Here is a 15440-nt window from a genome sequence, read left to right on the forward strand (position 1 = left end):
GAGAGTCGGCAGGAACTAAAGTGCTGCACTGTGTGTACGCACTGTTACGGCCGAGTTTGAGTGTGGCACTCTGGGTCCTTCCTCGGCTCCTGTTCTCAGTGGTTAACTTAAGGCTGAGAGACTTCTAGCAACTGCTGGTGAGTGGGGAGTGAGTGGCTGAAGGTATTGCACTTTTGCTAGGAGCATATATCTGGGAACCCTATGCAGAAGAGGATTGATTTTGTCTATCCAGTTCTGGGTTTACGGGTCACAGTAAGCTGTATGGGCCTGCGGCCAGGGTTGGCCCTTGGTCTCCCGAAAAGCCGCTTACCGCCTGGATCACGTCTCCCGGTTTGAGGGATCCCGGGATGCGGCCTGAGGAGCCCCGCTTCCTGGAGCTCGAGGGCTGAGCGTCCCCGGCCTGGCAGTCTGGCGGGAAAGGGTGTTTTAGCATTTTCTGTGCTTCTGTTTTATCCGTAACTTTGGCTTTCTGCTGGGGTCAGCCTAACGAATTGTTAATGGTGACACAAAATTGTCTAATTTAAAAATTGCTGCATTTAGAACGGAGTTGGCTTAGTTTACCTTTTGGGATTTCCCTGACGGTCCAGTGGTTAAGACTCCTCGCTTGGGCTGCAGGAGGCGTGGGTGCCACCCTTGGTAGAGAAACTTAAGATCCCGCTTGCTGTGGGACGCAGGCAAAAAAAAAAAAAAATTACCGTTTTACCAACAGTCGTGATTTTGCAACCGTGTCTTGATCGCCACCTACTCAAAGCTACTTGTTCTGCGTTGTTTTGTTTTGTATTTTCCCAAGAGGCACTTAGGAGGGCTGCCTAGTAGGCATTAGAGTTCAAAAAAGAGGCATTTCTTGCCCTCAGAGATGTCAGTTTGTTCAAAGGGAAGTTCTACGTTCTGCGTTCCTTCCCGACCCCCATTTACTATTAAATAGATGTCTTGCCTCTTTAGAAAAGGAATTAGTTTTCTTTTTTTAAGAACAGTTACATGTACGGTCATTGTAAAAGAACAGCAACAAACCTATCAGACAATACCAGGGGTGGAAGTTTGAGAAAATAGCTCTGGTAGCCTGCCCTTCTGTCCTCAGATATGCTAACGTTTCTCTGATAGGCTTCTAGAGTTTCACAGACATTGCTCTCTCTTTTTAATGGAATGGAAGTGGGATCATACTCCTCATGTGTATGTGTGTGTGTGTGTGCTCAGTCTTGTCCAACTCTTTGTGACCCCATGGACTGTAGCTCACCAGCCTCTGTCCATTGGATTTTCCAGGCAAGAATACTGGAGTGAATTGCCATTTCCTACTACTCCAAGGGATCTTCCTGACCCAGGGATCGCACCCATATCGCTTGCCTCTCCTGCATTGGCAGGCGGATTCTTTACCTCTGCACCACCTGGGAAGCCCTGCATTTATTTTCCTGGCTTTTCATCTGTCCGAGAGAAAGGTAGTTGTACAGTGAAACAGTATAATTGCTTCAAGGTCTTTAATTGCTTCAAGAGTTATGTGCCTAATTATTAAGAACAACTTTTACTTTATTGAAAGTTAATGACTTTTGACTATCACACCTTCTGAAGTCTGGAAGTGAAACTTCATTCAGCGAAAATTGAGTGGCTGCTACAAGGCTGTGCTACTTAGGTAGATGCTTGAAATATATCTGTGAATAGATAGAGCAAACCAAAAACAAAACAAAATTTTAAAATCTTTGTCCTTGTGGAACTCACATGCTATTGGGTGGAAACAGATGGTAAACGACAAACCTAACAAGTAATTAAATTATGTTAGAAGATGTTAAGGGCTGTGGAAAGAAAGTCAAGTAGAGTAAAAGACATTGGGAGTGCTGACAATTGTCCTCTGGGTCAAAATGTTAAATAATGGAATCAGGGTAGACCTCATTGAGAAGATGAGATTGGAGCCAGAAATTGAAGGATGTGAGAGAATTAACTATGTGGATATCAGGGACCTTCCAGTAGAGGGAATAGTCAGGGGAGTATGCCTGCCTGGCAACTTACAGGGCTTTCTTGCAGCGGGTGTGTATAGCAACTGAGCAGGAGAATAATTGGAGATGAAATCCTCAGGGTGGAAGGTTAAGGACTGGCTGCCAGTCTAAAATGAAGAGGTGTTAAGTTAGAAGTTTTCAGTCTAGTAGTAAATAAACTTTAATTTTGGAGTAATTTTAGATTTACAGAAAAGTTATGCAGATACTAATATGTCCTATATACCCTGCCTGTCGGGAGCCGCGTTAGGCATTACTGACAAAATGGAGGCATGGCCCTAAACCCCCTCCCTTTGTTCCGCAGGCACGGACCCGGAATGAAGGAGTTAGGCTTTGTGATTCTGACTTGTTTTTCCCTTTCCTCGGCTGAGTTGACTGAAGAGAATATTAAGGTGCTTATTGTTTTTGAGAGGAGCATAAGAAGGCATAAAGCCTTTTGCAGCTGTGCTCAAAGAGTAATTCATAAAGTTAATCACTGACATTTGTTCAAGGACTTTTACAAAAAGTGTTCCAGGGTGAGCACACAGGCCGCAGCTTGAGGCCATGGGAGGGATTGCTATCTGAAGCCCATTTGTGAGAAAAGTGTTTATGGCAAAAGAGTTTGCTGAATTTAGGGCTTAGGAATAATTAAAATAGAAGCTAAAGATTTAAGGATTGCTGTAGTGTTAGCATATTCTACTATAGCTTATAGAAATTAGGGACTTTAGAGATATTATTAGGTAGAAGCCCTTTCTAAGAAATAGTGAGCTTAGGATACTAGGGGCAAACAGGACTTAGAAAGATAAGAAATAAACTGAGGAATGTGATATGCAGCCCAGACATTAGCATGAGTTACAGTGTATTCACAAAGACACATGAGAAAAAGTAGATAAGAGAATCGGTAAGGAAGGAGCTCCTTTTGAGGGGCAACAATGATTTCTGGAGAAAAATAAATCTGGGTCCATGGGAACTAAAAATATCAAACCTCTGACCTACTGCTTTTGTAAAAGTATAAAAGAGAATCATAAGCTTGAAATAAAGAGGCAGTCCAAGAAAAATGAGAGGCTGCCTCAGTTTCTCGCCGACACCGCTCATCCCTTCAGGCTGAATCCCTGGCTGCTGGAGCTGGACTCCGGCACCTGCCCACACAAAATTTCCCTTTATTAACATCTTACATCAGTGTGGTATATTTGTTACAATCGATAAGCCAATATGAATACCTTGTTAACTAAAGGTCGTACTTCATTCAGGTTTTTTTAGTTTTTGTCTGATGTCCTTTTACTCTTTCAAAATTCCATCCAAGGTACCACATTATGTTTAGTTGTCAAGTATTCCTCTTGACTATGACAGTTTCTCAGACTTACCTTGGTTTTGATGACCGTGACAGTTTTGAGGTGGTCAGGTATTTGAGGAAATACTGGCCAAGTATTTTGTACAATGTCCTTCAACTGGAGTCTGTCTGATATTTTTCTGTTAGAGTGATGAAAGGGGTTTTTGGAAGGAAGACATAGAGGTGAAGTGCTGTTCTCGTTCTGTCATTCCGTACATGCTATCAGCTTGGCATTTATCACAGCTGATGTTAATCTTGATCACTTTGAAGATGTAGTGTTGGTTAGATTTGTCTAGTGTAACATTATTCCCTCCTCCCCGCCCACCCCGACTTCTTTCCTGACTCTGGCAGAAAGTCTTTAAGCATACCCCATGCTTAAGTGTTGATAGCTTTTCTCCACCTCTTTAAGAGGGGAGTATCTACATAAATTATTTGAAATTCTTCTGTAAGAGAGTTTTTTTTTCCCCTCTCTCTCATTATTCATCTGTTTATATCAGTATGGATTCATGGTTAGTTTATGTTTTGGGTTATATGCCAAAACTGTATTACTTACCTTGTTGCTCATATTATTTCAGCTGTAGCTGCTGGGAGCTCTTTCAGTTGGCTTCTATTCCCTTTGACATACCCCCGTCATTTTTGACTTTTTTGAGTAGTTCCTTTCTAGCACTACAAGATGCTCCAGACTTATCTTTATATATGCTTTATATATGCCTTGCTACAGCTGTGTAATCAGCCTTTTCTCCAAGGAGTCCTGGTTCTTTTTATCAGAGAATGCTATTAGGAACTAAGATCTTAGCACTGGGTGTGCTCATTCCTATTGGGATGCCATTGTTTTTAGGTCCTCTCAGCTAAGAGGGCCAACCCATGTATGTATATGTATCTATAATTATTTCTATATCCATCACATCTTTATTTAGCTAAATATTAGTTCCAGCACTAATCCTGTGTCATCGGATGACATAGATATTCTACCCTTCCTCTCTGGCTTGTGTGTAACCACCTACTCTAACAATGAGAAACTGGCTCTTTGGAAGGTTTTGAGCAGAGGTGTTGATATTACCTGATTTCAGATTTAGTGAGATGATTGCTGCTGTAGGGAAAAGACCTTGGGGAAATTAGAATAGAAGCTGCTGCTGCTGCTGCTGCTGCTGCTAAGTCGCTTCAGTCGTGTCCAACTCTGTGCGACCCCATAGACGGCAGCCCACCAGGCTCACCTGTCCCTGGGATTCTCCAGGCAAGAACACTGGAGTGGGTTGCCATTTCCTTCTCCAATGCATGAAAGTGAAAAGTGAAAGTGAAGTCGCTCAGTTGTGTCTGACCCTTAGTGACCCCATGGACTGCAGCCTACCAGGCTCCTCCGTCCATGGGATTTTCCAGGCAACAGTATTGGAGTGGGGTGCCATTGCCTTCTCCGAGAATAGAAGCGGGAAGGCCAATTAGGACACTTTGCTTGGAATCTAAATAAGAGAAAGATTTAACAAAGAGCCAAGCTAAATAAATTGAATTAGTACCTAACTTTGTGCTTAGGTACCTACTATCTTTGTTAGTACCTAAGAAAATACTTAACTTTGGAGGAAGAAGTATGGTAGGGAAAATAATTTAGATTGTTTGATTGGAGGGCTGGAGGAGTAAGCATCTCTTCTAAAGAAGCCTTGATACAAAGGATCTAAACAGCCAGCCAAGCAAACTGGATAATTTGAAGTAGAAATTGCTGTGCTGTATTGTAATGTTTGAAGTATAAAATCTGAATGATGGTTATGAAATTCTGATTTACTTCTGAATTCTCGGTTGAGTGGACCATGGATGAAACCCATTAATTAATTCAGACATGCATCAACAAACCCTGGGTACCTGCTGTCTATCAGATGGTGTGCTAGATGCCACAAGTATAGAATATGAATAAAACAAAATTTTTGCTTTGGGGGCACTCAGAATATAGTAGTTAGCTCTTCTAAAACTGATACAGAATTTTGAAATACTGGTTCAGTTGCTGATAATTTTTCTGAAGTCAGGCCCTTTTAGGGGGACATCTTGTATTAATTTCCCAACTTCATTGCTTTTTCCACACCACAGGAAAAACCTGCAGAGCTTGAGTGAGCCAGAATCTGGTAGACATTGAAATACAGCACTTACTTTATTTTGGCATAAGGTTAGGGTACTCTTATTATAGCTTTGTAATAACTTAATGATCTTATAATAGTAAAAGTTACTATCTATTAAGGGCTTCTGATGTGCCAAGTACTGTTCTAGATGTTTTTAGAATAATTCATTTGCAAGATAGGTGTTATTTTCTTTCTGTTCTTGGAGGCGGTGGGGGGGGGGGGGGGGGGGGGGGGCGGAATTGAAACATATGAATTAAGTCACGTATCCAAAATATATTAATGCATGTAGTTCATGAACTTAATCTTTCTGCGTTCAGTTTAAGTCAGTGTGTGTGTGTGTGTGTGTGTGTTAGTCACTCAATCATGTCTGACTCTTTGTGACCCCATGGACTCTAGCTCACCAGGCTCCTCTGTCCATGGAATTCTCCAGGCAAGAATACTGGAGTGGGTAGCCATTTCCTTCTCCAGGGTATCTTTCCAGCCCAGGGGTCGAACCCAGGTCTCCTGTATTGCAGGTAGATTCTTTGCCCTTTGGCAAAGGGAGCCACCAGGGAAGCCCTTAAGTCAGTATACTAGGCTATAATTGTTCTCTGTCTAAATAAATGTGACTTTTACTTTATAAAAGCAGTGCATGTTCATTAAGAATAGTTTAAAATGCAAATAAGCAAAAAAGAGCATCCTACTGTTCTTAACAGAAAGGTATTAGGATTTAATGAAAATGTAATAGAAGAATTAGGTTCCAGACCATATACTCTCTCTTTTTTTTTTTTTTTTTTTTGACACTCAAACACATCTTTTTATTATATATTAAATTTAAAAGTACAAATCTTATTAAAAATGCTTATGAAACATTATATACATAAGTACTGTCAAATACTATCAGATTATGACATTACGTACATTTGCTAAGGTTAATTAGAAACAGAACAACATTCATAACTTTGCTGATAACGAATTTCAGAAGTCAAATATTTTAATTGGCATTTGGCAACTTTGAAGTAGTGATCTGCACAGGAAGATGTCTGCAGAGGTAAAACAGTGAGAAGACAAACGGAAAAATGCAGGTATTCCTGCCCTCGGTGTCAATAAGGAGATCTCGTCTTCATCCTCTTAAGTCAGAAATTAAAGTGCATAAGACCACCAGGAATACCTGATTCGGTTGTACCCTGAAGCTGGAGGCTCTTGGGTGAAATGACTGACCTCTCTGGGATTCATTTTCCATATAAATAAAGTAAGAAGATCATTAGTTCCAATTAGGGGTTGGGATTTCTTCAGTCCTTTCCAGCTCTTTCTTTTTTTGTTATACTAGAGGAAAGCATTCTTTATCTGCCCTCCCTGTTGAAGATTTTTTGAATGATAGTAACCTCCACTGCCCATTTTTGTTGTTGAGATCAACTTAGGGTTTAACTTTTTGGTGAAAATGGTACATGGTTAATGTATAATTACCGCCTATGGTTTTCTTGAACTCTGACTAAAACATTTATTATAACTTAATTCTTGTCTTTATTGTATTAAAACAACCAAGATTGTACTGTTAAACATCCAGCTTTTCAATTTGCTCAGCTTTTTGTTACTACAGAAATGGGGGAGCTATCCGTTTCCAAAGCATACGTGACCCACAGATCTATTTTTTTCGTCTCACAGCCTCTAAGGAGAACAGCCACCACATCCATGGCAGGGATTTTGCGCTCAATAGTTCAGAGGCCCCCAGGGAGACTACAAGTAAGTGTTTCTTTTCAGTAATTATCTTTTTCAGTTGTCTTGCTGTTCTATTCCTTAAGAACTTTTAATCTCTTTTCTAATTAACAAAACATACAGGCAAGTTAAATTTTCAAGTTTCTTTATATATTTTTTCTTTTTTTTAATGTTGAGAGTTGATTTTATTTGGTTTATTTGCTGTTTTATCCCTAAAGAATTGAAATCACAAAAGACCTTTTCCTGGAGAACTTGCTGGTAAAAAATGACTAGTGTTGATCCCCCTTTGTTCACCTTAATCTTTTTAGATTTTTTTCCCTTCAATTTTAAAGAGAGTCCATTTTCAATCTTAGAAAATTAGAAAAATGTAGAAACATAGAAAGAAGAGAAACAATTTCCCAGAGATGATTTATGTTTGTACTTTCATGTATTTCCTCCTGGTCTTTCTTTTAGAAATTGCAGTGGAGTAGCCTAGTCTACTTATGAGGGCCAGAGTCTAGGTAGGCCTGCAATTAGATGATGATAATGTCAGGTGCTTGAGATTCTTACCTTAGCCTCAGATTAATCTTGAGTGGTCAGTATTATTTCCTGGTGGATCAGAGCCTGTGTCCATCATTTCCCCCCACCCCCCGCCCCCATTTCTTCCTGCTTATTCTCCCAGTGCCCTCTGCTGTCCAGGGAAGGCATAGAGGGAATGATTACTGCCTACCCAGAGGAATTTCCTAGTATGAAGGATTGGCAGTGAATCCTTTTTCTTTGGCAGCCTAGGAGAAATACTACTGGAGGCTTGTAGAAAGAGGACAGGAGACAGGAACCCAGAGTTGATGGCACTATTGGGACTAGAAAGAAAACTGGAAACTCATTTTGACTTTCTTTTACATTGTGTTGTTGAAGGGTAAATTACCGTATGTTGTCTTGAGCGCATTGATGATCTGTAACCTACAGGCCAGGTTCAGCCCACCATCTGTTTTTGAAAAAGTTTTATTAGAACACAGCCATAACGATTTGTTTATATATTGTCGATGGCTGCTTTCGCCCTGCGGTGACAGAGCTGAGACTTGGCTCTGGGAACCATGTAGCCCAGAACTGGAAATATTTATTGTCTACTCCTTTACAGAAAATTATTTCCAATCGCTGGTTTAAACATTTATATTAATATTTAATGTTAGTAGTAAGATAAGATGTATTCATTCAGCTAGGTGGTTGAGATAAATGTTCAATAATTACAGGTTAGATAAGAATAGGGCTTCCCTGATGGCTCAGACAGTAAAGAATCTGCCTGCAATGCAGGAGACCCAGGTTCAATCCCTGGGTTGGGAAGATCCCTGGAGAAGGAAATGGCTACCCACTCCAATATTCTTGCCTGGAGAACTCCATGGACAGAGGAACCTGGCAAGCTAGAGTCCATGGGGCTGCAAAAAGTCATACAAGACTGAGCAACTAACACAAGAACAAAAAGAATGGACTTTCGTCACCTAAAAATAGTAGGTTTGGGTTTCTGCACTAGATAGAGTGCTAAAAAACAAATGTTTTATGTCATATTTTAGACGGCAACAAAAGGTGTGGAACCTCTTGTTTGTACAGACTGGATTCGTCACAAATTTACGAGGTCAAGAATTCCAGATGAAGTAAGAACAAGGTTTTGTTTTCCTGTTACTATTTTTGAAAAACATGTTGTATTTTGAAAGGTACTGGTTTTTGTAATATTGGAAACTTTCACGTTAAATTATTTGTCAATATAGGTAGAAGGGTAGAGTTTTAAACATAGTGTGATTTAGGTAAATAATTATTAAAAATAAAGTTGTGCTACTGGCCTTTTAAGTAGTGGATTTTTTATCATCTCAGAACCTGTTTATTCCTGTTTATTCCAAAAAATATTATGGTTTTTTCCCTTAATATTTTGTGTTTTCATATCACCGTTGTCCTGAGAAAACAAACTGTCTTCCTCCTGCTCAGACTGTCCCTGTGGCTCTTGGTTTTCACTCTCTATCAACTGTTGCTAATTTGGATCTTCTCTGCTAAACTTGTCTGTACCTATCATTGTTTCAAAAAACTCTGGCTAAGCCCTCAATAGATTTTTGTTTTGTTTTCTCCAAATTTTCAGTATTATGGTAAAATGCATAAGATATAAACTTTAGTATCTTAACTGTTTTTTTAAGTGTACACTTCAGTGATATTATGGGCTTCACTGGTGGCTCACATGGTAAAGAATCTACCTGCAATGCAGGAGACCCTGGTTCAGTCCCTGGGTGTGGAAGATCCCCTAGAGAAGGGAATGGCAACCCACTTTAGTATTCTTTCTTGGAGAATTCCATGGACAGAGGAGCCTGGTGAGCTACAGTCTAGGAGGTCGGAAAGAGTTGGACCCAACTGAACGACTAACACTTTCACTCAGTGATATTAAGTACTTTCAGATTATTCTGTGACCATCACCAGCATCCCTCTCCAGAACTCTTCATCTTACAAAATTGGAACAACTCTGTTCCCATTAGACAGTAACTCCTCATACCTTCTTCCCCCAGTCTCTGGCAACCAGCATTCTCTACTGATTGTTTAAAAGCTAAAATAGTATTACCGTCGATTATTTTGATACCCTTAACATACTTGATGTTCTTTTATCAGAACTCTCTTTTTTTCCAAGTCATGGTCTGCAACTACATTGTCATATCTTTCCGTGTTTCTTAGACTGTAAACTTCTGGAAGAAAAGGATAGGTACAGATGTTAACATTTGTTTAAAATGTGGAAGGCAGTGATTTTGATCGCCAGCTGTAGTGAGTGTGAAAACTTTCCAGCCTCATAGAAATGACCCTGAAGTGTGCATCTGTAGCCCGTTGCTTATCTCCCAGACTTATTCCTGTTTTCTCAAATAATTTCTAAACCTTGCTGCTTGGATAACCCATAGGTATTTCAAGTTATCCAAAATTGAGCTCATTGTCTTACTTTCCCTCCAAATAAGCAAACTAAAAGAACATGCTTGTCCTGTATTAGTGATGTCAGTTGATCCTCTGTCTGATTTCCCAGACTGAAAACCTTTGAGTCAGTCTCAACCCCGTCTGCTCCCTCACCCACCACAAATCCATCTATTTTGCTGGCCAGAGTCCCTAGATCAGTCCTTTTCTGTTCCAGCTGCTGTAATTCAGACCCTTAAACCATGTCCCTAAGTCCTTCTTGAGTTTTTTTTTGTATCAGTCTCCACCTCCAGTTCTTTTGAAAGAGTTTTCTTTCCAAGTCTATCTTTGAAATGTCATATTGTTTCAAATCTCCAATAGCTTTATATGCCTTCTGGAAATTTCTAAAGACTCAGCATAGTTGAGCTTGGTTTAACTCCCCTTGCATTGCTTTTCATGTTTTTTTTTCCTACCTTATTCACATGGAACCACTGACTTTTCCTGAATATTTCATGGTCCTCACACCATTTCTTTATGTCGTCTCTCCTTTTCTTTGGTGTGCCTACCCCATCCTGTGTCTGCCACCATTCTTCTCACCCAACATTTCATCAAAAGCTCTAGAAAAATATCCTTCATCCCACCTGTTTGGAGACAACCACTGCCCACACCCTCCATGTACTCCTCTTTTATGTATTTTTAAAGATGTGCATCATCTTGGCTGTCATGCTTCTCTAGCTGCTTTCATCACTTAGCAATGTAACCTGATCCTCCATGGAGAAATTAATGATTGAATAATATTCTTTGTGATTAAAGTAACATCTTTTTTTGTCCTTCCTCAGTCTGTTTCTCCAAAGGTATGACTCTCGACTTAATGTTTTTGAGACCTTTCTGCATTTAAGGGTGTGTGTATGTATGTGTACATGTATACACACACATATATGGGTTCCCTGGTGGCTCAGTGGTAAAGAATCTGCCTGCAATTAGGAGACCTGGGTTTGATCCCTGGGTCAGGAAGACCCCCTGCCAACTCCAGTATTCTTGCCTGGAGAATTCCATGGACAGAGGAGCCTGATAGGCTATGGTCCATGAGGTCCCAAAGAGTTAGACACGACTGAAGGACTAACACACACACATATGTATAGAATTGTTTGATTCATGTTTAGAATTTAAGGTCATATTCTTAGAATCAATATTTATAGAATATATCACATGTACACACTCATCATGGTATCAGTAAAGTTAAGTCGCTCAGTCGTGTCTGACTCTTTGCGACCCCATGAATCACAGCACGCCAGGTCTCCCTGTCCATCACCAACTCCTGGAATTCACGCAAACTCACATCCATCGAGTTGGTGATTCCATCCAGCCATCTCATCCTCAGTCATCCCCTTCTCCTCCTGCCCCCAATCTCTCCCAACATCAGAGTCTTTTCCAATGAGACAACTCTTCGCATGAGGTGGCCAAAGTATTGGAGTTTCAGCTTTAGCATCATTCCTTCCAATGAACACCCAGGACTGATCTCCTTTAGAATGGACTGGTTAGATCTCCTTGCAGTCCAAGGGACTCTCTCAAGAGTCTTCTCCAACACCACAGTTCAAAAGCATCAATTCTTCGGTGCTCAGCTTTCATCACAGTCCAACTCTCACATCCATACATGACTACTGGAGAAACAATAGCCTTCACTAGACGGACCTTTGTTGGCAAAGTAATGTCTCTGCTTTTGAATATGCTATCTAGGTTGGTCATAACTTTTCTTCCAAGGAGTAAGCATCTTTGAATTTCATGGCTGCAATCACCATCTGCAGTGATTTTGGAGCCCCAAAAAATAAAGTCTGACACTGTTTCCACTCTTTCCCCATCTATTTCCCATGAAGTGATGGGACTAGATGCCATGATCTTAGTTTTCTGAATGTTGAGCTTTAAGCCAACTTTTTCACTCTCCTCTTTGACTTTCATCAAGAGGCTCTTTAGTTCCTCTTCACTTTCTGCCATAAGGGTAGTGTCATCTGCATATCTGAGGTTATTGATATTTCTCCCGGCAATCTTGATTCCAGCTTGTGTTTCTTCCAGTCCAGCGTTTCTCATGATGTATGTACTCTGCACGTAAGTTAAATAAGCAGGGTGACAATATACAGCCTTGATGTACTCCTTTTCCTATTTGGAACCAGTCTATTGTTCCATGTCCAGTTCTAACTCTTGCTTCCTGACCTGCATGTAGGTTTCTCAAGAGGCAGGTCGGGTGGTCTGGTATTCCCATCTCTTTCAGAATTTCCCACAGTTTCTTGTGATGCACACAGTCAAAGGCTTTGGCATAGTCAGAAAAGCAGAAATAGATGTTTTTCTGGAACTCTCTTGCTTTTTCTATGATCCAGCGGATGTTGACAATTTGATCTCTGGTTCCTCTGCCTTTTCTAAAACCAGCTTGAACATCTGGAAGTTCACGGTTCACGTATTGCTGAAGCCTGGCTTGGAGAATTTTGAACATTACTTTACTAGCATGTGAGATGAGTGCAATTGTGTGGTAGTTTGAGCATTCTTTGGCATTGCCTTTCTTTGGGATTGGAATGAAAACTGACCTTTTCCAGTCCTATGGCCACTGCTGAGCTTTCCAAATTTGCTGGCATATTGAGTGCAGCACTTTCACAGCATCATCTTTCAGGATTTGAAATAGCTCAACTGGAATTCCATCACCTCCACTAGCTTTGTTTGTAGTGATGCTTTCTAAGGCCCACTTGACTTCACATTCCAGGATGTCTGGCTCTAGGTGAGTGATCACACCATCATGATTATCTGGGTCATGAAGATCTTTTATGTACAGTTCTTTTGTGTATTCTTGCCACCTCTTCTTAATATCTTCTGCTTCTGTTAGGTCCATACAATTTCTGTCCTTTATCGAGCCCATCTTTGCATGAAATGTCCCCTTGGTATCTCTAATTTTCTTGAAGAGATCTCTAGTCTTTCCCATTCTGTTGTTTTCCTCTATTTCTTTGCATTGATCGCTGAAGAAGGCTTTCTTATCTCTTGTTGCTGTTCTTTGGAACTCTGCATTCAGATGTTTATATCCTTTTCTCCTTTGCTTTTCACTTCTCTTCTTTTCACAGCTATTTGTAAGGCCTCCCCAGACAGCCATTTTGCTTTTTTGCATTTCTTTTCCATGGGGATGGTCTTGATCCCTGTCTGCTGTACAATGTCACGAACCTCTGTTTGGTATAGATGAAGCAAATACAGAATCCTGCTACACATAGTGATGTGGAAATTTGTTTTTTTGTGGTGTGGAAATTTGGTTGTTTTTGCTCAAGAGTATATTGTGACCATCCTTCAAAGTTAGTACCTACAAAAGTGGTAAATGTAAGCCTTATTTATTTTAATAGCAGCATTAAATTCAGTAGAATCCAACGTAATTTATTTGCATCATATCTGATTTAGTTATATTATTACTAGTTTTATTTAGAATGTAATAATTATGACTATGCAATAATCATAATTTTTTAGCTGTTCTCTTGAGGAATATGGATATGGCCTTTAAATGTTTCAGTATTACAAATAGTGTTATACATATATCCTTATTTGGGGATGTAGCCCAGTGCATACTTCTTTTTAATAATACCCAAGTGTTATTGTAAGTTTATATTTATCCCCTCCTTGAATGGGGTAGGGGATGCAGTTCAAGGCCCATCGGTATAGTGCAGTGCCTTCTCCTGGCATTTGTCATCCGGTTCCTCCTGCTTTGTTCTTTATCAAAACAAAACAAAATCCCTGGCTATGTGATGTTTTTCTTAGTGCATGAACTCCTTTGACTTCATCTATCTGAGTAGTTGGACTGGTAGAAATGTTCAATTTGAGGATGAGGATTGTAGAATGATTAGATATGAAATCATAATGTAGTTGTTTGAAGTTTTGGGGGTACATTGAAGCTATGTTGAAAATTTATCATTTATAGTTCTTCTTTCTAGGTTTTTCGGCCTTCACCTGAAGATCATGAAAAATATGGTGGGGATCCACAGCAACCTCATAAACTGCATATTGTTACCAGAATAAAAAGTACAAAAAGACGTCCATATTGGGAGAAAGATATAATAAAGATGCTTGGGTTACAAAAAGTATGTACCTGTTTTAGTCATCTTTAGTGTTGTTTAAATTTGCTGTAAATTTTCCACCTTTAAAACTTTTAACCTACTTATTCAATATTTCTTTTGTTTAAACGTATTATTTCATGTAATGTATTAGAAAGTTTGATTTAGATAGAAGGAGACTTCACCTTAACCTCTTCCTGACACATGGGACCATCTGCACTGTTGAAATTGATCCCTAATGTTGTTTCCTTTGTTTGTAGGCACACACTCCTCAAGTTCACAAGAATATCCCTTCAGTGAATGCAAAGCTGAAAATAGTTAAACATTTGATAAGGTTTGTTATCTGTTATTCTAGCAGTTTCTTAAAATGTGTTACCTGGTATGACACTAACAGCATCCTCTCATGTCACAGAATCAAGCCCCTGAAGCTGCCCCAGGGTCTCCCAACAGAGGAGGACATGTCCAACACGTGCCTGAAGAGCACTGGCGAGCTGGTCACGCGGTGGCTTCTGAACCCAGCGGACCAGGAAGCGAAGAAGTGCTGACGGCCCAGCAGCTTCAGAGTAAAAAGTGGAAGTCATTTCTATTTAAAGATGGTGAGAAAGTTCTCATTAAAATATTGAAAAAATTCTAATCCTTTTCACTGGCTAAACATGGTGTGATTCTTCCTTGGTGTAGACTTGGAGGTTTTAGTGCTATTAATTGGTTTAATTCACTCCCCACCCCACCCTCGGTAGTTTATCTCCCCTTCCTCCCCAACCACCCCCCAGTAGTGAACTGGAAAATGGGTAAGAATAGCAATGTTTAAACACGTGGGTTCAGGTGACACCTTAGCAATCATCATTAACTTTTTTAAAAACTGGTTTTCTCATTTGGATTCAGCACACTCTATGAGTGGCCCTTTAAAAACATTTTTTTTAAATTTTTAATTGAAGGATAGTTGCTTTACAGTATTGTGTTGGTTTCTGCCAAACATCAACATGAATTAACCGTAGGTATATATATGTCCTCTTGAACCTCCCTCCCCATCCCATCCTTCTAGGTTGTTACAGAGCCTATAAGTAGCCCTTTGAGTAAAGAGTGTGTTATGTGTTGGGGAAATCCAGAGCTGACCAGATGTGGTTCCTGCCCTAAAGGAGCTTAGTCTGCTCTGTTGGAGAACAGAGATTCAGCCAGAGGCATTAGACACCGGGTATAGCTTGACAGATTGCTGTGTGCTGTCATCTCTATAAGTTCATATGTGGACTTGGCTTCATTCTATTCTTTAACACCCAGTAGTATCTATTTTCTAGTTATAAATCTCATTTGGCCTAAACTTTATTGATATTCCTTGAATTCCTAGAAACCTCTGCCAACAGTTGAGGTTTATTATTTAAAAAAAGAATGAGAA

The 15440-nt window shown here is 40.0% G+C and overlaps 1 protein-coding gene across 2 annotated transcripts; it reads left to right on the forward strand.

Annotated features, from left to right (window-relative positions):
• The first annotated feature begins 5 nt into the window (after positions 1-5).
• On the forward strand, positions 6-14684 carry MRPL30 (mitochondrial ribosomal protein L30). Of its 2 annotated transcripts, XM_019969782.2 has the most exons (7): positions 8-137; positions 1261-1433; positions 7038-7115; positions 8636-8716; positions 13931-14077; positions 14311-14384; positions 14463-14684. In XM_019969782.2, the coding sequence occupies exons 3-7, from the start codon at positions 7065-7067 to the stop codon at positions 14593-14595; spliced, it is 486 nt and encodes a 161-aa protein (XP_019825341.1). In that variant the 5' UTR covers positions 8-137; positions 1261-1433; positions 7038-7064; the 3' UTR covers positions 14596-14684. The 2 variants fall into 2 exon arrangements, with proteins under 2 accessions (XP_019825342.1, XP_019825341.1); XM_019969783.2 differs by lacking the exon at positions 1261-1433 and having other exon boundaries at positions 6-137.
• Positions 14685-15440: the final 756 nt, after the last annotated feature.

Source organism: Bos indicus, chromosome 11 (assembly GCF_029378745.1).
Source record: "Bos indicus isolate NIAB-ARS_2022 breed Sahiwal x Tharparkar chromosome 11, NIAB-ARS_B.indTharparkar_mat_pri_1.0, whole genome shotgun sequence".
Classification (NCBI taxonomy): Eukaryota; Metazoa; Chordata; class Mammalia; order Artiodactyla; family Bovidae; genus Bos; species Bos indicus.

Excerpts from the sequence above, each read along its gene's own strand:
- MRPL30 (XM_019969783.2), top strand. The coding sequence starts at position 7,065 with ATGGCAGGGATTTTGCGCTCAATAGTTCAGAGGCCCCCAGGGAGACTA. Across the intron at positions 8,717-13,930 it reads GGTCAAGAATTCCAGATGAA|GTTTTTCGGCCTTCACCTGA; the intron begins GTAAGAACAAGG and ends TCTTCTTTCTAG. Across the intron at positions 14,078-14,310 it reads AGATGCTTGGGTTACAAAAA|GCACACACTCCTCAAGTTCA; the intron begins GTATGTACCTGT and ends CTTTGTTTGTAG.